A 25,046-nucleotide genomic window follows, 5' to 3' on the forward strand; every position below is an offset into this window, starting at 1 on the left:
TAATCACACACTTGGCAACTGGCATGTACTTATGCCGGTTGCACTCTCCCAGGGTCACGAGATCCCCTTTTGTGACTTTCCCACAAGCAAAGTCCATGGGGGAAGCCAGATTCTCTCCACAACCGTATGATTCACTTAACGACTGCAGTGTGATCCGCTTAACAACTCTGGCCCAAAAAAGTCACAAAATGGGACACTACTCGCTTAACCGTTTTTGCTTAGCAACGGAAATACTGGGCTCAATTGCGGTTATAAATTGAGGACTTCCTGTATGTCTTTTCTGTGCGTATAATTTATGACAAGTGGCCAATATAGGTTTCCACCTCTGGAAACTCTTCCCCCCTTTCTAAGCGCTTTCCAACCTCCTGAACAGAGCTGTGCTAGCAATTCTTGTTGGTACCAATTTGCCTCCAGTTAATTTGTTGTTCTGCTAAAATTAATATGGGGGGAAAAAAATCCCACCAAATAGAGCCAGAAGAAATATTAGCAACAGATGTTTTTTTATTATAATACGAAAGCTTTCGTTTACGAGCAAATTAAGTGGCAGAGAGCTGCAGGAAAGCTGTGCTGAGACCCCAAATTGCATCCAGTAAAATTCCATTTCAACTCCCAATCGCTTAATAGCTTTCAATCCGTAAGCTGACATTCGCTCCCAAATTAGCTCGAATCTTGGCAATTATATGTTTGCGCGCTTGTCGTATTTTTAAATGGTTTTAATTTAGCTGTTTTCAGAAACAGAGCAACAGGGACTCGGCGCAGAAATATGGAAATTTGCATGCTGTTTGGAATGTGTTTCTAAATTCTAGTTTTTTTCTTTTGTTGCCCTTCCAGTTAAAATATCTGCATTTTATACAAAAAATAAAAATAGGAGTGTTCTTGCCAGGATTGAATCTAAACGATTCTAAACAAATCTTTGGTTGAGTTCGCCGATTGCATTCAATCTGCATTTCTCTGTTTTTTGGATCGGTGTAAAATAGGGATAAATGATACTGAGGGATCCATTGGGAGACTTGATCAATTGTTGTGGAGAAAATCTGGTGGCCTCCTGGAGTTGAAAAATGTCTGGATGACAGATAATCATTATATAGATAAATCATGGTTAAGAAATGTCAAGAGTTGGAAAACATGATTTATTGCTGGTTATACTAGGTATGCCTTGCATCTAATTAGGTTTAAATATTGAATTCACAGTGGTATCAATTGGAGCTCCTGCCGGATCTTATCTTATAGCTAAGCACTTTGGCTTGTTGGGTGAAAATAGTCCTCGTTTAGCGACGACAATTGGGCCAGCAACTCCGTCATTAAGCAAAAGGGTCACTTAAGTGAAACTGCCACTATCTTTATGATCTCATTTCAGCTTCGTTTTACAGACCTGCAATGGTCATAAAGGTGAGGACTGGCTACAAAGTGGAATTTTTTTTCATCCACGTTGTAACTGCAAACCGTCGCTTACACGAGATAGTCACTGTTCGAGGACTCGCTTCTTTTAAATGATGTCTCTGTGACTCAGGCTGCCTTATAAGATGGCCCTTACTCCTACAATAACCACAGCTAGTTCTCGACTTACGACTGCGACTTGAGTCCATCATTTTCAGTCGTAAGTAATTATGGTCATAAAGCGAGTCAGGTGACCCAGTTTTACAGCCTTTTTTTTTTGGCAACAGTTGTTATGTGATTGCAGCAGTCGTTAAATGAATCTATTGTTCCCTATGGGGCATTTTTGGGCGGGGGAAGCGGAAGTAAACTCCAGTTTCGAAGAAAATAATTATAATAAATTGCGGTTATGTGACACTGGAATGCTGCAAACCGCCAAAAATGTGAGCCAGTTGCCCAAAATAAAGTCATGTGCCTGCAGGATAGGCAGACATTCAGAGCTTCAGATCTAGGCCATAAGTCCCGTTTTGGGGTCCGTCGTAATTTCGAGGAGTCCTACCTTCATGTACGGGTAATCCTCGACTTATGGCCACGGTTGACCCCATGAGAGTTGTTTTTGCCTCCTTGGATGACTTCCGTTGCCTCATTTGTTCTGTGAATCTCTGCGGTTGTTAAATTAGTAACACGGTCGCTAAGTGAATCCGGCTTCTCCATTGACTTTGCTTGTCAGAAGGCCGCAACAGGGGATCACGTGACCCTGGGGGGGGGACACTGCTACCGTCGTAAATGTGAATCGGTTGTCAAGCATCCGAATGTAAATCGCGTGGGCCACGGGGGATGCCGCAACGGTCATCAGCCTGAAAAAATGGCCCCGGGTCACCTTTTTCAGTGCCGTTGGTGACTTCGAACGGTCGCTAAGCAGACTTGTAAACCGAGGACTGTTTCTGTATGCTTCTGCTTCTGTTGTGTCATGTTCTCCTCGTACGCTCAAGGATAAGCCTTCATCGACCTCTCTTGTCTGTCAAAACCCTGGTTACATTAAAACCTGGTTAGCCTTTTCTCTTTGCAAAAGAGCCGTCTGGGAATGGATACCTGGAAGGCTCCGTCAGATTTATTCTCGATAGGACTGCTGCTTTACACACAACACACACACACAGACACACCCTGGCTGATGATAACTGAGATTAAAAACTCCCTCTTGTTTCGGAATAGGTCTTTAGAGCCACGCTGTCATTTTCAGAGCGCAACAAGCCTTCTCGCTTTCAAACCTAGCTTTGATGTTTCCCCCCCCCCGCCCCCCCAACTCAGACGGGGCCGTGTCTCTGCACGCAGGTATGCGTGAAAATGAGCGAGCCTCTATTTATATGCAGACAACACCTGTTCTCGCCAAAGCTGGCTGATGGAAGCTGCTGACGAGTTTGGTGTTTCTCTTGCGGGAAAGAAAGGAAGGAAAAGGAAGGAAGGAAAGAAAAAGAAAAGAAAAGGAAGGAAGGAAGGAAGGAAAGAGTGAGAAGGAAAGAGAAGGAAGGAAGGAAGGAAGGAAGGAAGAAAAAGAAGGAAAGGAAGGAAGAAGGAAGGAAGAAAGAAAAAGAAAGAAGGAAGGAAAGGAAGGAAGGAAAGAGAAAAGGAAGGAAGGAAGGAAAGGAAGAAGGAAGGAAGGAGAGGAAGAAAGAAGGAAGGAAAGAAAAAGAAGAAAGAAGGAAGGAAAGAAAAATGAAGAAAGAAGGAAGGAAGAGAAGGAAGAAGGAAGGAAGAAAAAGAAAGAAGGAAAGGAAGGAAGAAAAAGGAAGGAAAGGAAGAAGGAAAGGAAGGAAGGAAAGAAAAGGAAGGAAGAGAAGGAAGGAAAGAAAGAAGGAAGGAAAGAGAAAGAAACGAAGAAAGGGAAGGAAAGAAGAAAGAGAAAGAAAGAAATTGCTGGGACATCCCATCCAGCTCTCTTTCCCCCTCCCCTTTCGCTTCTAATATTTGCTGGGTTGAACCCCGATCGCCGTTCCTGTAAACGAAGCTAACGCTGTTTAAAATGCCCTGGGGCCTCCAGAGGCATACAACATATTTGATCTTCCTTCCTCGGTTCAACTGGTTCAACTGTGCTAAATGCAATTTAGTGTCAGGAGACTTAAGAGAAACGTCCGCATTTTAGATAATCTATACAGGAAAAGGAACAGTGTGTTTTCTTTCTTTTAAAAATAGTAGTTAGAATCTACAGATAGTCCTTGACTTAGGACCAGTCGTTTAGTGACTGTTCAAAGTTATCAGGGGACTTACGAATGGCTTTGAGGTGCCGACAGTCAGGTTCCCTCTGTGATCGCATTATGGAAACATTGCAAAGCATTCCAACATTCTCAAATCGGGTGTCTTCATAAGAAAAGCAGAGGAATGTTTGCGGCGTTATCGTGTGCCGTAGCTGAGCTAGGGCAACGCTCGCGGGCCCACCAATATGGCTTCACGTGCCACCTGTGGCACGCGTGCCATAGGTTCGTCATCACAGGCCTATAGGCCTAATCAATAAAGCTGTCTATCTATCTAAATATAACTCCCTGCGCGGTCCTTCCAGTTCCTGGCTCTGCTGCCCTCCGATAAAAGACCAGAAGCCTTAGAAATGCTTGCCGGCATTTGCACGGAACGGCAAGACAGGAGGATCATTCAAGTGCAGGAGGGGGTCTTCAATAATAATAATAATAATAATAATAATAATAATAATAATAATAATAATTATTATTATTATTATTATTATTATTATTTTATTTCTATACTGCCCTTCTCCCGAAAGACTCAGGGCAGTGTACAGCCTATTAAAAACACAAAACAACATCAGTTAAAATAGTTTAAAATTATTAACCTCACAACTTTTTAAGACTGGTGGACTTCAACTCCCAGAATTCCCCCAGCCAGCCATGGAGGAATGCTTTGATTGATTGATTGATTGGTTCGATTTATATGCTGCCCTTTTCCGGAGACTCAGGGCGGCTTACAATGCGTTAAGCAATAGCCTTCATACTTTTGTATATACCTGCTTAGTAGGGCTTTTGGCCCCCCTTAAGCGGTGTTCTTTTATATACAAAGTCAGCTTATTGCCCTCACAATCCGGGTCCTCCTTTTACCTACCTCGGAAGGATGGAAGGCTGAGTCAACCTTGAGCCTGGTGAGATTCGAACTTGCAGTAATTGCAGGCAGCTGGTGTTACTTAACAGTGCTTTAGTCTGCTGCGCCACCACAGCTCTTTTGGGGAAATACATGTCTGGCTGGGGAATTCTGGGAGTTGAACTCTTAAAAGTTGCCAAGTTTGGAGACCCCCCCCCCTCTGGTATAAATGATGGCTGGGGAATTCTGGTCAAAGTTGCCCAGTTTGGAGACTCCTGCTCTGGTCAAAGCTCTCTGGATTTCCTCTTACACATCCGTGTGTATGTGTGCACACGCGTGTGCCCCACTGACAGGCTTTTGCGGTTCCAAGGCAGAAGTTCTGGATGTCTGCGTGGCCCGCCGTGTCTCGCTCCTCTTTCTTCAGTGCTGTACAACACATGTCCAAAATGATTTGGCCATGTGGGCAACGGAGCTGGCATTTAATTAAACTTTCTCTGCTGGGTGAAAGCACCCTCCAGCTTGGACCAGGTCCTCTGTTGTAGTGCGCCAGGGTTGGACAAAGCCTCCATTGTGTTTTCCCAAGGAGCTTGCACAACGGTGCCTTTCAGCGGCTGCCAATCTGTTTGCTCTGAAGATGCACCCCTGGTGTAAAAAAATCAAATCAAATCCAAAAACCAAAAGCATATAAGTTATCACAGAATCTGGATAGCTTTGGAATTTCCCTTGTATGAAAAGCAGCGTGGAGAGAAATCTTATTTTAAAACCCCACTATTTAAAAATCCAAATCGGGCTTTTTAAAATGTTAATGGGTATGTGTGTTCAGTTCCGTTGAATTTAAATTTTAATGCGCTTCCTTAAACGCGCCTATTAACGTGGAACTCGACTGCTAATGGTATTCTATAGATACGTCTGGTGCGCCAGTTGCGTCCCTACTTGGACCGAGATGCCCTACGCACAGTTACACATGCGCTGGTCACCTCACGGATTGACTACTGCAATGCTCTCTACATGGGGCTGCCCTTGAGGACCACTCGGAGGCTTCAGCTGGTGCAGAATGCGGCCACGCGGGTTGTGATGGGAGAATCCCGATACTCCCATGTTACACCCCTCCTGTGCGGTTTGCATTGGCTACCGGTTGCCCTCCGGGTGAGATTCAAGGTGCTGGTGTTGACCTATGAAGCCCTACATGGCTTAGGACCAGGATATTTGGCGGACCACCTACAGCCAGCAACAACATCCCATCGCCCGGTTCGCGCCCATAGAGAGGGCCTACTCAGGGTGCCGTCGGCTAGACAGTGGCGGCTGGCGGCCCCCAGGGGTAGAGCCTTCTCGGTTGGAGCGCCCACCCTCTGGAATCAACTCCCCTTGGAGCGCCGACTAGCGCCCGACCTTCGCACCTTCCGCCGGGAATTAAAAACTTGGCTTTTCAAATCCCTTGACCTGGTCTGATGACGGGGTTTTAAGGGTTTTAATGGGTTAATTTTAAATTTTTTAGCTTTTAGTCTTTATTTTTATTGTTTATTTTATTTTATTTTAATTTGATTTATATGCCGCCCTTCTCCGAAGACTCAGGGCGGCTTACAATGTGCTCAGCAATAGCCTTCATCCTTTTGTATATTTATACAAAGTCAGCTTATTGCCCCCACAAACTGGGTCCTCAATTTACCTACCTTAGAAAGGATGGAAGGCTGAGTCAACCTTGAGCCTGGGGAGATTCGAACATGCAGTAATTGCAGACAGCTGGTCTTAATAACCAGCTTAATAACAGGGTGCCTTAAACCCTTGTACTACCAAGGCTCTTACGTTGTGGCTTGTGTTTTATTGTTGTGAGCCGCCCTGAGTCCATTGTGAGATAGGGCGGCATATAAGCCGAATAAATAAAATAAATAAATAAAATAATTCTGTTCGGTAGTTTAATTTGAGACAAGAAGCTAGGGAAGTGAATCCTCTCGGAAGAGGCATAGTTTCGTTCAGTTTTGATCAGCAGTAGGGTTCTTTTTAAAAAAGATATATTTGTTACTGTGCATCCCTGTTAATACTGACGAGTGTGTTTGTGTATGTGTGTAGAGAGAGTGAGAAAATCTACTTCTTTTTAATCTAGTCTAAGCTTTAATATTTCACGATAGTAGCTTTTGTATTTGTTGGTGCTGTGTTGTTTGGATTGTTATGGCTACTTTGTTTTACAAAGTGTTGTGTTACCTAAGGCTGTCTAGGAACAAAACAAATATTTATTGTCCCTGGCAAGTGAGCAAGACATATGTTCTTCTTCCTTGTTCACTTCTTCTGTTTCAAATGTCAAAAAAAAAAGCGTGTGCATTTTGGCAGTTACACATTCGTCATCCGTTCATAATTCAGCTTCAGATTCCGCCTTCTGCTCTTCTCTTAACTATGCATGGCTGGCCAGGGAATTCTGGGAGTTGAAGTCCGCAGGTATTAAAAGTGGCTGAGGTTGGACATCCCTGGGGTCTAAAGGTGGTTGGTGGTTAGAACTTGGATAAGAGAGTAATGGTTGCAAACTAGACTAAGATGTAGGCAGGGGTGGGCTTCAAAATTTTTAGCAAGGGGTTCTCTGCCCGGTTGCTGGGTGGGGGTAGCCATGGTGGGCGTGGCCTAGTCAGCTTCCTGCACCATGGTGGAGGGGTGTTTTTGCCTTCCCCGGGCTCTGGAGACTTTCCTCGAGCCTCCAGGAGGGCGAAAACGGCCTCCCCAGGCTCCGGAGGCCCTCTGGAGGCTGGAAACAGCCATGTCAGGGTTCCAAGCAGGGGTAGGCTTCAAAAATTTTAGAAAGGGGTTCTCTGCCTGGTTGCTGGGTGGGTGTGGCCAGGGTGGGCGTGGCCTAGTCGGCGTCCTGCACCACCGTGGGATGTGTGCATTTTTGCCCTCCCTGGGCTCCGGAGGCTTTCCTCGAGCCTCCAGGAGGGTGAAAACGGCCTCCCCAGGCTCCGGAGGCCCTTCCCGAATATCCGGTAGGCCCGTTTTTCACCTTCCCCGAGCCTCTGCACATGCCCTGCACTTACCTGCATCCAAAATGGGAACTCTTGGGAGGGGTGGGGCAGGATGGGCGGGGCCAGCCAGAAGTGGGATTGGGGGGTTCTCTGAACTGCACAGAATCTTACTTAGAGGTTCTCCCAAACCCCCAGCAGCCCATTCCTGGATGTAGAGGGAAAAATCCTGAAAACCTTTGATACTCTCCTTTGGTATTAGTGCCAGAGGAACACTATGGTTTCAACCATCGAAAAAATGAGCTCAGTTGGTAGGTCTCCAGACTGAAGTAGGTGGGTCCTTCATTGGCTTCCCCAGGACTTTTCCTTCCTTCCTGTTTATCCGGCCTTCTTTTTCTTTGGGTTCTGATGATGAGCAGATGTTCCTAGCACCAACCCAGTAGAAGGAGACAGTTTCTGGCCAGCATCTGGCCGCGGAGGTGGATCAGAACGTTCTCCTTTCTTCCGACTTGGGAGGCAAAGCCTGAAGGAGTTGTTGGCCTTCACCCCAACTTGGTCCTTGCCAAACAAACTCCAGCCAGTGATTGTGTCAGTGTCTTTACTTTGGGGAGTTGAAATAGTTTCCTTTCTGGAAAACCTCAGCGCAGAAAGCTCCACTCTCTTTCCACTCCAAAGTAATTCCAGGAAGCCGCTCTCTTTCTTTCCAAGCTATTTAAATATTTACGCCCGCCACAAATACCATGGCTACACCTTACTACTGCGTAAGAAGAGACCAGTTCGGCTTCAGCGGCTTAAGCTAAGAAGCCCTTTGTCCTTAAACTGACCCGACCTGGCTCAATGTTTGGGTGTTTGTATGTTTAAGCCAATTACATTTTTTTTCCCCCCAGTTGTAAACTGAAATACACATACAGGTAGTCTTTGACTTAACGACTGTTCATTTATTTATTTATTTATTTTATTTTATTTCAAATTTATATACCGCACCTTCTCCCGAGGGACTCAGGGCGGTGTACAGCCAGATAAAAACATACAATACAAACATTAAGAACAATTAAAAGAATATATACTAATTTGGCCCCAGTTTAAAATGACAAACCAATTAAAAATTAAAAAATATGTTAAGCCAGCCCGGCTTGATGAAAAAAGAAAGTTTTAAGGGCACGGCGGAAGGCACCGAGGTCTTGGATTCTCCTTATCTCTGGGGGCAACTGATTCCAGAGGGTAGGTGCCCCCACAGAGAAGGCCCTCCCCCTGGGGGTCACCAGCCTACATTGATTGGCTGATGGCACCCCGAGGAGGCCCTCTCTGTGGGAGCGCACGGGTCGATGGGAGGCCGTCGGTAGCAGCAGGCGGTCTCGAAGATAACTAGGTCCTATGCCATGGAGCGCTATAAAGGTGATAACCAACACCTTGAAGCGCACCCGGAAGACCGTTCAAAGTTACAATGGCACTGAAAAAAGCAACTTATGACCGTTTTTCTCACTTGCAGCATCCCGTGGTCACCTAATCGAAATTGGGATGCTTGGCAGCTGGCTCACATTTACGACAGTGGCAATATCCCCCAAGGGTCAGATGATCCCCCTTTGGCGATCACCTGACAAGCGAAGTCAACGGGGAAGCCAGATTAACTTAACAACCCTGTTACTAATTTTAACCACCGCAGCGACTCGCTTAACAAATGTGGCAAGAAAGGTAGTAAAATGGGGGCACTTAACAACTGTCTCACTTAGCAACAGAAAGTTTGGGTCATAAATCGAGGATTACCTGTATAAGACGGTCAGACTAGTTAGGTTCACACCTGCCTGAATTGTTTCCATCCGTGTTCTCAGAATGTAATGGAATGTGTAGAGGACCTTGGGAGAGGAGGGGAAGAAATGCTTGCTAGGAAACCAGAGAAGAGAAGAGAAGCAGGAGCCCCCAGTGGCTTAATGGTTGGAGGAAGAAATTTAGGAAGGAACCCCACCCCTTACTTGATCAGCCGCTTAAAAGCAGTGGTGGATGTATACTTAATACTACATATTTTGACAGCAGCGAGAATTGTATTTGCACAATATTGGAAAAATGAGGAAACTCCTACAGATGAAAATATAATTTAAAAAAATACTACCCTGTTTCCCCGAAAATAAGACATCCCCTGATAATAAGCCCAATCGGGCTTTTGAGCGCATGGGCTAAAATAAGCCTCCCCCCTGAAAATATTTAAATGCAGAGCTGGAAATCAGGTAAGAAGGCAAGAGGAGCCCCATCTACCTCCACACGTCCCAAAATAATAAGACCTCCCCGAAAATAAGGCCAAGCGCTTATTTCGGGGTTAAAAAAAAATATAAGACAGGGTCTTATTTTCGGGGAAACACGGTAGACTGTGGAAATGGATAGATTGACATTAAAGATAAAGGACAAGGAAGAGACAGAATATTTCTTAACATGGGGATTCGTTCTATCAACCGTTAGTTTATAGAGGTAGAAATTAGAAGATATAAGATTATTACCATGTATAAGAAAAATGATGAAAGTATTACTAATATATAAATTAACAAACTTACTACTATTATTATGTATAAGTAAATTGACTCAGATAATACGCTGTTCATTAAGCACTTATGTATATTAAAGAAAAACCTATAAATAAATAAATACATTAAAAAAAAACAGCAGTGGGAAGTTTCTACCTTCAGATTTGCACGATTCTGTTAGTGTAGCCTTGTAGTAAAGTAGAATTAGCTCACCTGATTGTGTTACCTGAGAGGGCCGACATAAAGACAGACAGACAAATCCAGAGTTTGATCACCTGTAAAGTAGATTGCAGATCACAGGCAGTTCTACCAGGTTAGAGGTTAGAGGTTGGGGGGGGGGGGAGAAGAGGGGGAAGTGGAATTCAGCCATCTTCACCAAGACCTCTGAGCAGAGATGGGATTCACTTACCTTCCCTACCGGTTCGCAAATGTGAGTGCGCGCGCTTGCGTGTCGCTTGTACGTGCCACCTTCCATGCATGCTCGGCCTTCTGTGCCTGCTCTTTGCTCACACACGTGCCTTCCATGCATGCACATGGCCTCCAAAACGTGGCAAAATAGGACGGCATTATGTCCGGGTGGGTGGGCGGAGCTTACCGTATTCACCGCTACCGGTTCGTCAGAACCAGCTAAATCCCACCACTGCCTCTTAGTTCACCCAAAGAAGCTGTGGTGAAAACCAGGTCCATTCTTGTCTAAGATGGAGGAAGCCAAACCGAGACAGGCGGGTGTTTAGGAAGTCCCCCGCTTCCAGAACGTACGTTAATTAACATCCACAATTGTCTACCTCTGTGTGTGTGTGTGTGTTTGTCATTTTAGGTGCTCTCACAGTTGGCCTTGTGCGACAGTGTCAAACCATCCATGGACGTGACAGGACCTGCATTCCTCCACGGCTGCCTCCGGAGTGGATCACGACTTTATTTTTTATCATCATGGGAATCATTTCACTGACTGTCACCTGTGGCTTGCTGGTGGCTTCTCACTGGCGACGGGAAGCGACGAAATATGCACGCTGGATAGCCTTCACTGGAAGTAAGTCTCTTCTCCACTCAACAAACCAAAGAGGGCAGGGAGCGTTTGGGGAAAATCAGCACCTCCTTCCCAAGATCTCCCTGTTGTGACCTAGGCTTACTGAGTCATTACAATACACAATTAGTCCCAAAAAAACCTATTTTATTGTAGCAGCTGAGAATTACGTTCATTCCCAGCTGAGTCCCAGTTAGTTGCAAAACAAGTCCTTCGGAACAAGTCCTTCGGGATAATCACCAACCTTTATCTTCCTTGACACCCTGCCAAAGGCCTTACTTGGCAAAGCCCCACGTAGTTCAGAAACAAATGAGATGCCAACTGGAAACAGAGTTAGCAACATAGAAACAAATCAAATAAAACATAAACAAAACAAACATTGCTTTCCTGCAAAAGGCCCAAGTGCCTTTGTTTCTCTTTTAAGCCTTATGGGATGGGCCAATCATCTCCTGGCCTTACTCCCTGAGTTGTCCCTTTCGCTTTAGCTGCTCTTCCCTTCTGGCAGCTCTGCGCATGCGTGCACTAGGAACAGGTTCCTCCTGTTCTTCTGCCTCTCTACTGTCCGACTCTGGGGGCTCCGGAGTCTGTGCATCACTCCCAGATGGCCCTGGCCCCATCTCTGCCTCTGACACAAAGCCCTCGTCCGGGCCTTCCCCAGACTCCAGGACTGGCCCATGTTTCTCCCCAACCTCCTCACTGTCCGAATCTGCTGCCAGCTCCGCAGGCTGCTGACGGATCTCAACACTCCCTAGCTTTCCAAAAGCCCACAGAGACCTTCCCTGCCCGTTCAGAAACCCGCAGCTCCTTCTCTTTCTCCCAAAAGCCTGCAGAGAGACCCAGGTTTCTTCCCAGCGACAGGACCAGTGGCTTTGCTTGACTGAAGGTGATCCCTTCTGCCACCGTCATAAATAGGAGCCAGTTGCCAAATTTAGAGCATGTCACCATAGGTTGCTACAAGGGTCATAAGCGTCACAGTTGCAGCCATCATAAATTCATGCCAGCGTCTGAATTTTGATCATGGGGAATGCTGCGTTGGTCACAGGTGTGAAAAACAGTCACAAGTCACCTTTCTCGGGGCCGTCGTCACTAAACGAATAGTTCTCAGTCAAAGGTTTCCTGTAATAACTACAGTGTCAAGTTTCGAGGTTGTCTCAAATAAATTGCATTTCAAACAAAGTCTTTGATAAAAACTCCCATTTATTGAGCACAACATTCTAAATCCGACTCATTGTAGCCAACACTGACTTCCAGACCCAAAACCCTCCCTTTCCGTTCCCCACTCCCCTGCACTCATTGGCCCTCTTCAAAGTCATTCTACCCCTAATCTACTGCTCCAGCTCAAAGGAATTTCCCCCCTCTCATCCCATCTCCTAGGGGATATTATCTCCAGGGAAAATAAGTAGGTGAAAAGTCAAACGTCCCTTTCCAGACGCCTCCGCTTCTCCTTCTTATGTCAGCACTAGAGTAAATGCAGCTTGAAGTGCTGACATACAGTTCCCTCCCCTTGGAAGTTTTAAGTCCCCCCCTCCAATTTTCCTCCTTTAAAGAGCTACCGAACCGCTAGAAACAGGCTAGAAATTGGGAAGGCTTTGCCCCCAAATCCCATTGGTTGATTTTCCTGAAACATCCAGGTGATAGAACGTCCAGATTTTGAATCTAGATATACAGTTCCAAGTTTAATTCGTCTTGCTGAAAATCGTGGTCGCGTGACAGTAGGAACGATGCAAACGGATTGGTTTTGTCTGGTTGCTAAGTGGCCAAAATACAATCACGGGATTGCAGGGGGTGGGGGCCATTAGAACTTCAAAACGGGGTCGTAAGTATCTCTGGGGAGGCCCGGCGTATCTTCAAACAGTCACTAAGTGATTGGTTATACGTTGAGGATTACCTGTAACCTGGTAGAACTTCCTGTGATCTGCAATCTACTTTACAGGTGATCAAACTCTGGATTTGTCTGTCTGTCAAATCTCAAAAGAGTAACCTGTGCAGAAGATACTGCTTAGTGCTTCCTTTGTTCGACTGCTGCTTTATCCAGGTCCATGTTCCCCTTCAAATGCTGGACTCCCAACGCCCATAATCCCCAACTGGACATCTCTGGGGTAGCAGAGTTATGTCCTGAAGACTAACAGCAAGCTCTAAACGCCCTCTAGCGGCTGTTTGACATTCTACTAAACCGAAGTTTGCTCGCTTTTAGAGTCAGATGGGGAGATACAGCAATAGCACTTAGACTTACATACAGCTTCATAGTGCTTTATATAAAGTTTATTGTCATTGTATGTATATACACAGTATATCCATACAACAAAATTCACATAACACCCAGAAACCAAGCCAACATACATAACAATCCCCAAACACACTTCCACCCACCACAATTCCCCACCCCTAAACCACCCAAACATCCACACAACAGACCAAGTAATGCTATCGAACAGCTCACTGATGGTGTCCCTTTAGTTCATCGTTGAGTGCAATTATAGCTCTGGGATAAAAACTATTCAGAAGTTGTGTGGTCCGAGCTTTAATTGTTCTGTATCTTCTGCCAGAAGGCAACAGTCCAAAAAGATTGTAAGCAGGATGGGAAGAGTCTCTGAGAATGTTGTGCAACTTCCTCAAACAGCGAGATGCGAAGATGTCATCCGGGGCTGGTAGCTGGAGCCCGATGATATTCTGGGCAGTTTTAATAATTCTCTGTAGAGCTTTTATGTCCGCTGCAGAGCTGCTCCCATACCATCTTCTTTATAGTCCTGTCTAAGTGGTTTACAGAGTCAGCCTATTGCCCCCAACAATGTGGGTCCTCATTTTACCAACCTCCGAAGGATGGAAGGCTGAGTCAACCTTGAGCCGATCAGGATCGAACTCCTGGTAGTCAGCAGAGATAGTCTGCAATACTGCATTCTAACCCCAGGGAGGGAGGGAGGGAGGGAGGGAGGGAAGGAAAGAAGGAAGGAAGGAAGGAAGGAAGGAAGGAAGGAAGGAAGGAAGGAAGGAAGGAAGGAAGGAAGGAAGGAAGGAAGGAAGGAAGGACTTAGACTTATATACTGCTTCACAGTGCTTTCCAGCTCTCTCTAAGCGGTTTACAGAGTCAGCCTCTTGCCCCCAACAATTTGGGTCCTCATATTACCCACCTCAAAAGGTGGAAGGCTGAGTGAACCCTGAGGCTGGTGAGATTCGAACTGCCAAACTGCTGGTAATTGGCAGTCAGCAGAAGATATAGATAGTCCGCCACTTATGGCCACAACGGGAACCAGAATTTATGTTGCTAAACAAGTCACTTCTGGGAGTTGAAGTCCTGACATCGTAAGAGTTGCTAATGTTGAAAAATACTGGCCTTTACATTTAAGAAAATGTTTAAAAACATGTGCAGGTGGTCCTCAACTTACGACCACAATTCACCCCAAAATTTCTGTTGCTAAGCAAGACATTTGTGAAGTCCCCCACTTTACGACCTTCCTTGCCGCATTTATTAAGTGAATCCCTGCCATTGTTAAGTGAGTCACACGGTTGTTAAGTGAACCTGGCTTTTCCCCCATTGACTTTGCTGCTCAGAAGGTCGTAAAAAGGGGATCGTACGACTCCGGGACACTGGGCCCGTCATAAATACGAGTCAGTTGCCAAGCGTCTGAATTTTGATCACATAATCACGGGGATGCTGCAACGGTCGTTAAGGGTGGAAAACTCTCATAAGCCACTTTTTCCACTGCCATTGCAATTTCAAACGGTCACTAAATGAATGATTGTAAGTTGAGAACTACCTGTATTTTTAGCCATGGGTACAATTTTTTTCCACTAATCTGATTTTTTTTGTCTCCCTCTCTCTCTCTTTCTCTCTCTCTCTCTCTCTCCTTCTTTCTTTTTCCTTCCTTTCTTCCCCCAGTGATCCTTTTCTGTATGGCAGCCTTAATATTTCCCATAGGATTTTACATCAACGAAGTAGGAGGCCAGCCGTATAAACTTCCGAACAACACCGTGGTGGGCTCGTCTTACGTACTGTTCGTTTTATCTATTTTCTTTACGATAGTGGGACTTCTGTTTGCTGGCAAAGTGTGCTTACCCGGCTGACGACCGCTTCCGTACTTTATTTTTTCTGGGGGGGGAGCGGGTGTACGGTCACGAAGGAGAATAGGACGTCGTCTGGCACTTCCGCGGGAAGATGCTAAGGTCAGGCCGCCGTCGCAGTCTTACCGGAAACGAGGAGGTTTCTTCTGTTCTCACTATGCACTTTGGATTTTTTTTAAAGAAGAAGAACTTTTATTATTATTATTATAATAATTATTCCTTTTTACGGAGAGTCTTTCCCCCCATCACCGAAACCAAAACAACCGCAACTCATCTCGTCAGCATCTGGACGTCGTCAGGTGTGCACTGTGATCGGACCTCGTGTGGAAGAAAAGCTCTTTTTTTTTTTTTCCTGCACTCTACAGCGTTATTTCCTTTTTTTATTTTTCTTTCCCCTCCCCCCCTTCCTGTCCCTCCGACTCCTTCCGCATCACCGTACTGTACCCCCCTCTTCGAAATGATCTGACAATATTGAAAGTCTCAAAAAAAAAGTATTTATGCACTTTGATTGGACGGGCGTTTGCCAAGGGTGGGGCTGGGCCTCACCCAACTGTTAAGAGATTTAGCATCTTCCTTCTATGATAGGCAAGAAGCATTTGCCATCAATCCTTCCCTCTCTCTCCCCTCCTCTCCCCTCCCCCGTGTTAAAACACCCCCACCCCCCCAACGCACACAAGTAATCAGTCTCACGTTAGCTGCATCCTGAAGCCGGTAGATCAAAAGACATTTTTGGGGAATCTGTTACGAAGATCCGTCTGCTCGCCACCCTCGCTCACGGTTATGACCCCGGTGACTCCAGGTGGGGCTGAGAAACTCTTCCATATGTATTTATATGTGTGTGCGCGTGTGTGTAGGTGTGCATGCGTGCGTGTGTGTGTAATTTATATGTATGATGCAGTACACCGAATGTCTATGTATGTGTATTCACACACAAGCACGCACATATGCGTACATGCTGACCGACACTAATGAAAACAATGTGTGTAACACTAGGGCTTGCAAAGGAGAAAGAAAGGGAAGGAAGGAAAGAAAGAAAAGAAAAAGAAAGAAAGAAAGAAAGAAAGAAAGAAAGAAAGAAAGAAAGAAAGAAAGAAAGAAAGAAAGAAAGAAAGAAAAAGAAAGAAAAGAAAGCCATTTCTTTGAAATCTGCATCGTTGAGAAAGTCTTCAGTATACCTCATTCGCTGTAGCAGCCCTTGCTTTTGATAGATTTTTATGATAAGTACCAACAACTCCATGCCTTCTTAGGTGCAATTTTAAGTCAAGCTAAGAGGGTTGGTCCTCCTCCTCCTCTTCCTTCTCCTTCTGCTTTTCTTCCTCCTCCTCCTTGATTTGAGTCTTGATGGTCGAAGATGAAATCATGTCTCCTTTTTGAAAGCTCCGACCCCAGCGATGGAAAATTCGACCCAACAATTTAACTGCATCATTTAAGCGGTGTGAATCGTGGGAGCCTCTCCTCTTTTAAGAGGTCTTTTTTTCTTTGCAATCATGGTGGGGTTTTTGGCCCAGATAATCTGCCACGAGCGTCTCCGATAGAGATAGACCCCAAACAGCGCCCAAAAGCTACAGCAAAGCAAACCCAAGCCTTTTTCTCCTCCTCCCCCCCCCACTTTGAAAGTATTAACTCTTCTGTTGTTATTCCACAAAAGAACAAAGGTGATTATTAGATAACGCAGGTGTTTTTTTTTTTAATGGCCTGGTCTGCTTTCAGGGGTCTTTGCAGGTAATGTCTTTCTCGACAGATTAATGATAGTATCGCTAACATTCAGATACGGGCCCCGCCTCCTCGGTTTATGTCCGATACTCTTGCCGTTTGGCCCACGAAAACCAAAACTGGGCACACAGCAGCATCAGTGTGGCAACACACGTCACCCAAAGCAAGCTAAGCGACAGTACAGATCTGTCATGCCGGACTCAACGGTCCTGTGTTAGAAACCCTGCGTCTGATAATCCTGCGAATCGGTGCGAACCAGGAACAACCCACCATTGGGTGGCACCTAGTGCTGAAAAGGAAGTCAGGGCCGTGACCAAGAGGAGCTTCCCAAGGGGCATGCATGCGCCGGATAAGGTACTTCCGGTTTCCGGTGCACGCATGTGCGTCGGCCAGCAAGACTTCCGGTTACTGCCACTGCACACGCGCCAATCAGTTGGCCGGCACGCATGCTCACACCGGAAAACGGAAGACGAGCTCTTCCAGTTTCCAGCACTGCCGCACGCACGAAGGCCAGCTGATTGTTGCGTGTGCATGCGCGCCAGAAACCCGGAAGAGGAACGGGCGATGTGCCAGGTGACATGGCTCCATGTGCCACTTCAGGCACGCGTGTCATAGGTTCGCCATCACGAGGGTTGAGCATCTGGCAGCCAAAGGAGGCGTGTGCATCCTGGCACTGGCATCCTGGCTGCTACTGGCACTGAGGATCCTATCTTGTGGATAATAGCACACAGGAGGCGCTAAAAGGAATCACTTCCAAGGCCTGGTTTGCAAGCGCTTCTGGTTAACCGAGTTTGTGGGTGACCGCGATTCCATTTCTAAACCGGAATAGGTGACTTGCGTTTCCTTTTGTTGTCGGAGCATATTGTCTGTCCTTTCAGTTGGCAGAAGGATTCCTCCCCCTTCTCCTCTCCAAAACGGGCGAGTTTTAATCCTTTTTTTTTTTTTTTATGGCTTTGTGAAATCGTTTGGTTTAAGGTCGAGCATCTTAAGGTTTGCCAGGCGTTAGCAGTGAGTCCTGAAGATATTTATCTCTGCAGACAGAACACCAAGTTCTGTAGATGCCGGACTGTTGTTTTTAACAAAAATAAAATAAAATAAAAATGAACTCTTAGTTAAAATCACGGCTGCAAACAGAAGCAGGTTACCCTTTTGCAGGTCAAGAGCTAGGGCTAACAAATATTTAGGGGAGGGTAAGGGCCACGGCGGTCGAGAGACAGCACAAAAAAAAGAAAAAAAACAGGTTGCACAGGTGGACAGGGCTGGGATTTTTCTCTCTCGCCCCCTTTCGTAAGGTTTGTGTGTATATGTGAGTCTTTGCTTGGTTCTGTTGGATGGAAATGAGGTCTTCGTGCTGCTTTTAAGAGTTCGTGCCGTCGTTTTCATGTCTTTTTTTCCCCCGCCCTGGAAAACGCACCGCCAATTGTCGGCAGTTCCACCCCTTCCCTTTGGAGCAGGCTTCAAAGGCTGCTAAAGATGGAGCCTGGCGGAACCGGTTGCAAGACGTTCTCCACAATGTCTCACGCCAGTTGTAGGTTGGCCCCGTGGCACGGTTGGGCCGTGGCACCTTTCCTCTTGAGCTCTTGATACTAAAAACATCTGCCTACCGAGCTGCGTTTTAAAAAGACACAAGCTAATGTGCTTCGGAGCCCTGGCATGATGTTACTGGGGTTTCATTACACAGATGTTCTACAGCAGGGGTCCCCAGACTTGGCGACTTTAAGACTTGTGGACTTCAACTCCCAGAATTCCCCAGCCAGCATGGCTGGCTGGGGAATTCTAGGAGTTAAAGTCCACAAGTCTTAAAGTCGCCAAGTTTGGCAATCCCTTTTCTAGAGCCTCGAGGCTGCACATCATCAGTTGCAGGTTGCCCGTTCACAGTTTAGGAAGAGCAGCAGGCTAGGTCCTCATCCTTTTCCTCTCCCTTCAACGCACAAATTGCTCTCTTTGCCACTCTTCACATCCGGTGCTGAATTTTCGCCTCCACACACCTCTTAACAGAGGTAGATTCTGGTTCTCTCTCTTTTTTTATTAGTCTCTTCCTAACTCTCTGGCAGGGCACATGATAGGATTACCAGTACCTAGACGAGGGGTCTCCAGAGTTGGCCACTTTAAGACTTGTGGACTTCAACTCCCAGAATTCCCATGTTGGCTGGGGAATTCTGGGACTTGGAAGTTCACAAAGCGGCCCAAGTTAAATTTGCAAGGATGACTGGCTGGGGAATTCTGGGATTTGAAGTTCACAAAGCGGCCCAAGTTAAATTTGCAAGCATGGCTAGCTGAGGAATTCTGGGACTTGAAGTCCACAAGTGTGAAAGTGGCCAACTTTGGAGACTCCTGACCTAGATAATTTGAGAAGAAGAGAAGGTCTCTCAGTCTATTCCCTTAGGCATCATCCCACTCTCTTGCCCCACTTCCGTAAGACGAAAATCCGTGGGGCAAAAACCCAACTCCTGAAATCATTTTTAATCAGGATGGGCCTCAAGAAAGCAAGCAGCTCCATTTTTTTTTTCAACCCTGCTTTTAGTTTCCTTTTGGAAAATGCCTAAGAAAAGGGGAGAACCAGCTCACCCACATATCCTACAAGCAGGCCTTGTAGAAAATGTTAGCCAGGGAAGCGTCTTAGCCGTCTTTGACAAACAGCTATGTTGAGCTAACATTAGGACCGCTATCCGCAAAAGAAACCAGCAAAAATATTTGCGGATTTGCATCCTCTGCTGAGTAGATGGCCGGAGTGGATGGACTCCCCACCCACCTCAAATTCACGTGAAGTTTCTTCCGTGGCCCTAAGAAAGCCCGTCTTGTCGAGTTTAACAAATACACATTATCACAGAAACCGAGAACTGTGACGTTTTCGCCACAGCAAAATGACTTCTTTTACGCTCTTTATATATATAATACCAAATTTATATTTTCTGATAAAGAAATAAAGGGAGACTAGTATAGATCTATTTCAAGCTATTTAGCTCTCATCAGCTAGCCATAGTTCGAATCCGAGTAAGGGTATGGCTAGCTGATGAGAGCTAAATAGCTTGAAATAGAGCTATACTAGTCTCCCTTTATTTCTTTATCAGCAAATATAAATTTGGTATAAAATGGGACTGCTTGAAGGCTCCTGGATTGAAGCTGAAAGGCGAAAGATATGCAAGTTTTGGTATATTCGGGTCTTTTCCCATGTAAGATTGAGAGTATCTTGGCGACGTTTCAACGAAACATCTTCAGGCTGAAGATGACGAGTGGGACCTCGTCGAAACGTCGCCAAGATGCTCTGGAAATCACTCCGCGATCACCGTGCCTGTAACCGTAAGGAATCCACGCACTCTCGTTCCGGTCCTGGATCCCATCTTGTTATGTGAATGGACGTCTCACCCAGAGCTGCATCAGTCAGTAGGCCTACATTTTTTTTGGCTTTAATGTTGACACCAAACCATTTCTCGGAAGGGGAGGGAAAAAAATAAATCCCCGCGATTATTTTTTCTAAAAAAAAGGGGGGGAGGAATTTAAGTGTGTGGGGGGGAATCAACTCTTGCTTTAAATAGAATCGCAAAAGTGTGCAGTATTAATTTATAGCAGAAAGGCCATATCTTGTAAACTGTATATAAAACAGTTTTTTTTTTAAAGAAAATTGGTGCAAATGTCTGTCAGTTTTCTGTCTGTTGCATTGGGGGTTTCCGGGAGGGGTGGGGTGGGGACATCTGATCCCTCTTGTGTGTGTGTGTATGTCTGTGTGTGTGTGCGTGTGTATGTGTGCGTACGTGTGCATTTCTTTTCACTGCTCGCAGCCTTCCCCAATCCAGTTTGTGCAGAGCACCAGGTTCGAGAAGGCCGCCTGTAAAAGCTTCGGAGTCAAGTGTGTGCTATGAATTATGCCTCGTTCCTCTTAAATCCTGGGGTACGTTTGTTTGTTTTTTATTATTATTTTAAACAACCACAGGTCTTAACTTGGATTTTAAATGTCTGCACCCTCCATTTGGCTCTCTCCGCATTAACTTATCTTGTCCCAAGCAATTCATACGGACCGAGGTTGGCGAAAAGATTGGCACCAAGCCTTTGAAAACTGCCAGATCGATTTGATAAAGGCAATTTTATTAACCTCGGGGAAAGAGTTAGCTGCTGTTTCGTTGATGCCTCAACATCTAATTTCTTGGGAAGGGGAATCCAATGTTTATTTTTTCTCCAGCTATGGTGCAATCAGATATTCTTTTTGGGCATTCATCTTTGACAAGCTTGTGTGATTCTTATCTATGCAGCCAAGTTTTTTTTTTTTTTAAAGCATTTTTTTTGGGCGGAGGAGGTCTTCCATCAAAGTATCTCAAAGTTGGATTAGTCTGCAAAATAAACCCGAGTTTGTTTCCCAGCGGCATTCAAGACATTTTTGGGGTGTGTGTTTGTGTAAGAAGACTGGTATCTTATCCAGAAGGTGCTGAAGTAACACCTCCCATTTAACTCCAGTTCATTGAAGGCCGCTGAGAATTGTAGTTCGACGCCTGGGGAGAGGGAAAAAAACCCAGAATTTGCTCTCCATGATTTAATGGAGCTGGGAGCGAGTCTGAGCCAACCTTCTCCCAGGTAGCTTTTTCTAGAGAATTGATATGAAGCTTCCACCATCCTTAACAAAGTTTGGCGGCTGGACTGGGTGGCGGGAGTTGTAGTTCTAAAATATAGGAAAGCCCAGTTTTTTGCCTCACTTGACAAGCTTAGCCAACGCTAAAGTGCATCCGATATAAATTTACAGCAGTTAAGTCTCCCCTAGGCATTTTTCTTGCAAATTTCACTTATTGGGGCATTTTGGAGAAAGTCAACTTTTCCCCTCACCCATCAGCTGCTGTTCGGTATGCTGCTGTTTAGAAGTATGACAACTTTGTGAAGGACACAAAACCTGAAGGAAATGAAATTTCATTGAGAGATTTGCTTCCCTGTGCGATTTTAAAATACTTGGGCTTTTGCAGTGGTCCCTTCCCTTCCCGCCTTCCACTGCTGTCCCATCCTGCAACTCCAAAATAATTGTTTTCTAATCGGTTGGGGTGGGGGGTGCATACTTTTATTTGTTTTCTTCTTTTTTCTTTTTTTTTGCGGTTAACTTCCCAACAACTTGTTAATACAGACTGTATAAAACGGACATGATTTTCCTCACTTGTATTTTTGTTATTGAGCAAGTTTATCAAAATAAATTCTCTACTGAAAGAAATCCGTGCGGCTTGATTTGCTTTTTTTTTTCTTTCTTTTGTTTTCCAAATCTTTTTTTTTTTTTTTTTTTTTTAAACACCGATGGTTGATTGTGGCAAACTCATCCTCAGGGCTGAAGTGCTTTTGGAAAAGCTTTAAAATAGACAAGCTAAGAGCTTTCTGACAAAATGGAGCAGCAGCGCATGACACTTCCAATTATATAAGTGTCTGGTGGTTTTTGTTTTTGTTTTTTTTTAAAAAGTGGATCTCCGGTTTCTAATAAAAACAATGAAAACATCAAAAACAGAACTCAAAGCTTCCTTTTCCCTTCCCCAAGATGATAGATAGATAGATAGATAGATAGATAGATAGATAGATAGATAGATAGATAGATAGATAGAAAAATAAAGATAGAAAAATAAAGATAGGTAGGTAGGTAAATGAGAGACATAAAAAAGTAGATAGGTATAGATGATGGTTGGATGGATGGATGGATGGATGGATAGATAGATAGATAGATAGATAGATAGATAGATAGATAGATAGTAAAATGAAGGTAGGTAGATAGATAGAGATAGATAAAAAAGTAGATGGATATACATGAGTGATAGATACCGTGTTTCCCCGAAAATAAGACCCTGTCTTATATTTCTTTGAACCCTGAAATAAGTGTTTGGCCTTATTGCCACATGCTCAAAAGCCCGATTGGGCTTATTATCAGGGGATGTCTTATTTTGGGGAAAACAGGGTAGATAGATAGATAGATAGATAGATAGATAGATAGATAGATAGATAGATGATAGATAGATAGATAGATAGATAGAAAGAAAGAAAAATAGGTAGATGAGAGATGGATAGAAAAATAGATATAGATAGCAAAATAGATAGGTAGATGAGAGATAGAAAAATAGATATAGATGAGAGAAAAATAGATGAGAGAAAAAGAGAAAGATAGGTGAGAAATATAGATAGAAAAATAGATAATTGGATAGGTAGGTAGGTAGATGAGACATAGATAGAAAAATAGATGAGAGATTGAAAAATAGGTAGATAGATGACAGACATAGAGATAGATGATAGATTATTTATTTACTTATTGTCTCTTCCAAAGATTGATGACATCTGTGGTGCCCAGAGACATATTTGTGAGATGGGCGGATATTTAAATCTGATAAATAAATACGGTATAGTCCTCTTAGCATTATCTTTGCTTCAGGCAAACATCTACAGCCTTTCAGGGCCCTTCACAATCTCAGATTTCTGCCGCAAACACCTCCAAAACCCTTTACAGGTAATCCTTGATTTACAATCATTTATTTAGTGACTATTCAAAATTACAACAGCCCTGAAAAAAAGCAATTTACCAACATTCAGGGTTGACTCAGCCTTCCATCCTTCCGTGGTCGGTAAAACGAGGAACCCAGATTATTGGAGGCAATAGGCTGACTGTGTAAACCGCTTAGAGACGGCTGTAAAGCAGTATATAAGTCTAAGAGCTACTGCTGATTAGCTGTGGTGGTGCAGTGGTTAGAATGCAGTATTGCAGGCTGACTGTGCCCACTGCCAGGGGTTCAATTCTGACCAGCTCAAGGTTGACTCAGCCTTCCATCCTTCCGAGGTGGGTAAAATGAGGACCCAGATTGTTGGGGTGGGGGGGGAAGGAAAGCCAACTATGTAAACCACTTTCAAGCATCATGAAGCGGTATATAAGTCTTTAGGGACGCGGTGGCTCAGTGGCTAAGACGCTGAGCTTGTCGATCGAAAGGTTGGCAGTTCAGCGGTTCAAATCCCTAGTGCCGCATAATGGGGTGAGCTCCCATTATTTGTCCCAGTTTCTGCCCACCTAGCAGTTCGAAAGCAGGTAAAAAATGCAAGTAGGAAAATAGGGACCACCTTTGGTGGGAAGGGAACAGCATTCCATGCGCCTTTGGCATCGAGTCATGCCGGCCACATGACCCCGGAGACGTCTTCGGGCAGTGCTGGCTCTTCGGCTTTGAAACGGAGATGAGCACCGCCCCCTAGAGTCGGGAACGACTAGCACATATGTGCGAGGGGAACCTTTACCTTTAGATAAGTCTTCAGTGCTATTGCTATTTTTCACAGATTTCTGACCATTGCAAGCACCTCCATGGTCGTGTCATCAGAATTCAGACCCTTTACCAACTGACTCGTAATTATGGCGGTCGCAGTGTCCTGAGGTCCCGTGATCCCCTTTTGCAACCTTCTGACAAGCCAAGTCCACGGGGAAGCCAGAGTCACTTCAACAACTCGACTAATTTAACAATCGCAACGATTCACTTAAGTCCACGGCAAGAAAGGTCCTAAAACAGGGCAAATGAATCACACATTTCAAAGCAAGCGGACACATATACCTGGGTTCTTTACCCAGGTCCTAGGGGGTGGACTCTGTGACACACACACACACACACACACACACACACACACACACACACACACACACATACACACACACCATTTTGCACAAAAGCTGGCCCTTGTGTCACCCTGTGTCCTGGTTTCAAACACTGCCAGAGGTTTTCCACTCTTGCTTGGAATGGACTTCCTTTAAAAAAAAAAATCAGTATTAATACTGTACACAAAGGATTACGTCGTGCAGGGAGGGCACAGAGCAATAAAAATGGATTTTCCACGCTTTATAGTACATAGAAATACTTCCTGGAACTTTTTCGGTGGGCCAGCTCTTGAAGACCTGTCAAACGGCTCTTTGCCTGTTCATTGCCCAGTCCTTCTTCCTCTCCTCTCCTCTCCTCTCCTCTCCTCTCCTCTCCTCTCCTCTCTTTTCTTTTCCTTCCCCTTTCCTCCCCTTTCCGTTCCTTTCCTTCCCTTTCCCCTACCCCTTCCCCCTCTCCTCTCCTCTCCTTCCCCTCCCCTCTCTTCTCCCTCTCCCTCTCCTCTCCTCCCCTCTCCTCTCCCCTCTCCTCTCCTCTCTTTTCTTTTCCTTTCCTTCCCTTTTCCTCTCCTTTCCGTTCCTTCCCTTCCCCTCTCCTCTCCCTCTCCCTCCCTCTCCTCTCCTCTCTTCTCCTCTCCATTCTGTTCCTTTCCTTCCCCTCTCCTCTCCTCTATTTTCTTTTCCTTTCCTTCCCCTTTCCTTTCCTTTCCGTTCCTTTCCTTCCCTTCCCCTCTCCTTCTCCCTCTCCTCTCCTCTCCTCTCCTCTC

The 25,046-nt window shown here is 45.2% G+C and overlaps 1 protein-coding gene across 1 annotated transcript in view; it reads left to right on the forward strand.

Moving 5' to 3' along the window:
* The window catches only part of MOSMO (modulator of smoothened), a 31,649-nt gene extending 13,221 nt beyond the window's left edge, over window positions 1-18,428 (forward strand). The window contains exons 2-3 of the mRNA XM_070955271.1: window positions 10,728-10,940; window positions 14,812-18,428. Coding sequence (XP_070811372.1) covers window positions 10,728-10,940; window positions 14,812-14,996 — 398 coding nt within the window. The 3' untranslated portion in view covers window positions 14,997-18,428. The remainder of the gene's footprint in view (window positions 1-10,727; window positions 10,941-14,811) is intronic.
* Window positions 18,429-25,046: the final 6,618 nt, after the last annotated feature.

This window comes from Pituophis catenifer, unplaced genomic scaffold (genome assembly GCF_029215685.1).
Source record: "Pituophis catenifer annectens isolate HBS135680 unplaced genomic scaffold, rPitCat1.0.hap2 SCAF_16, whole genome shotgun sequence".
In the NCBI taxonomy this organism is placed as follows: Eukaryota; Metazoa; Chordata; class Lepidosauria; order Squamata; family Colubridae; genus Pituophis; species Pituophis catenifer.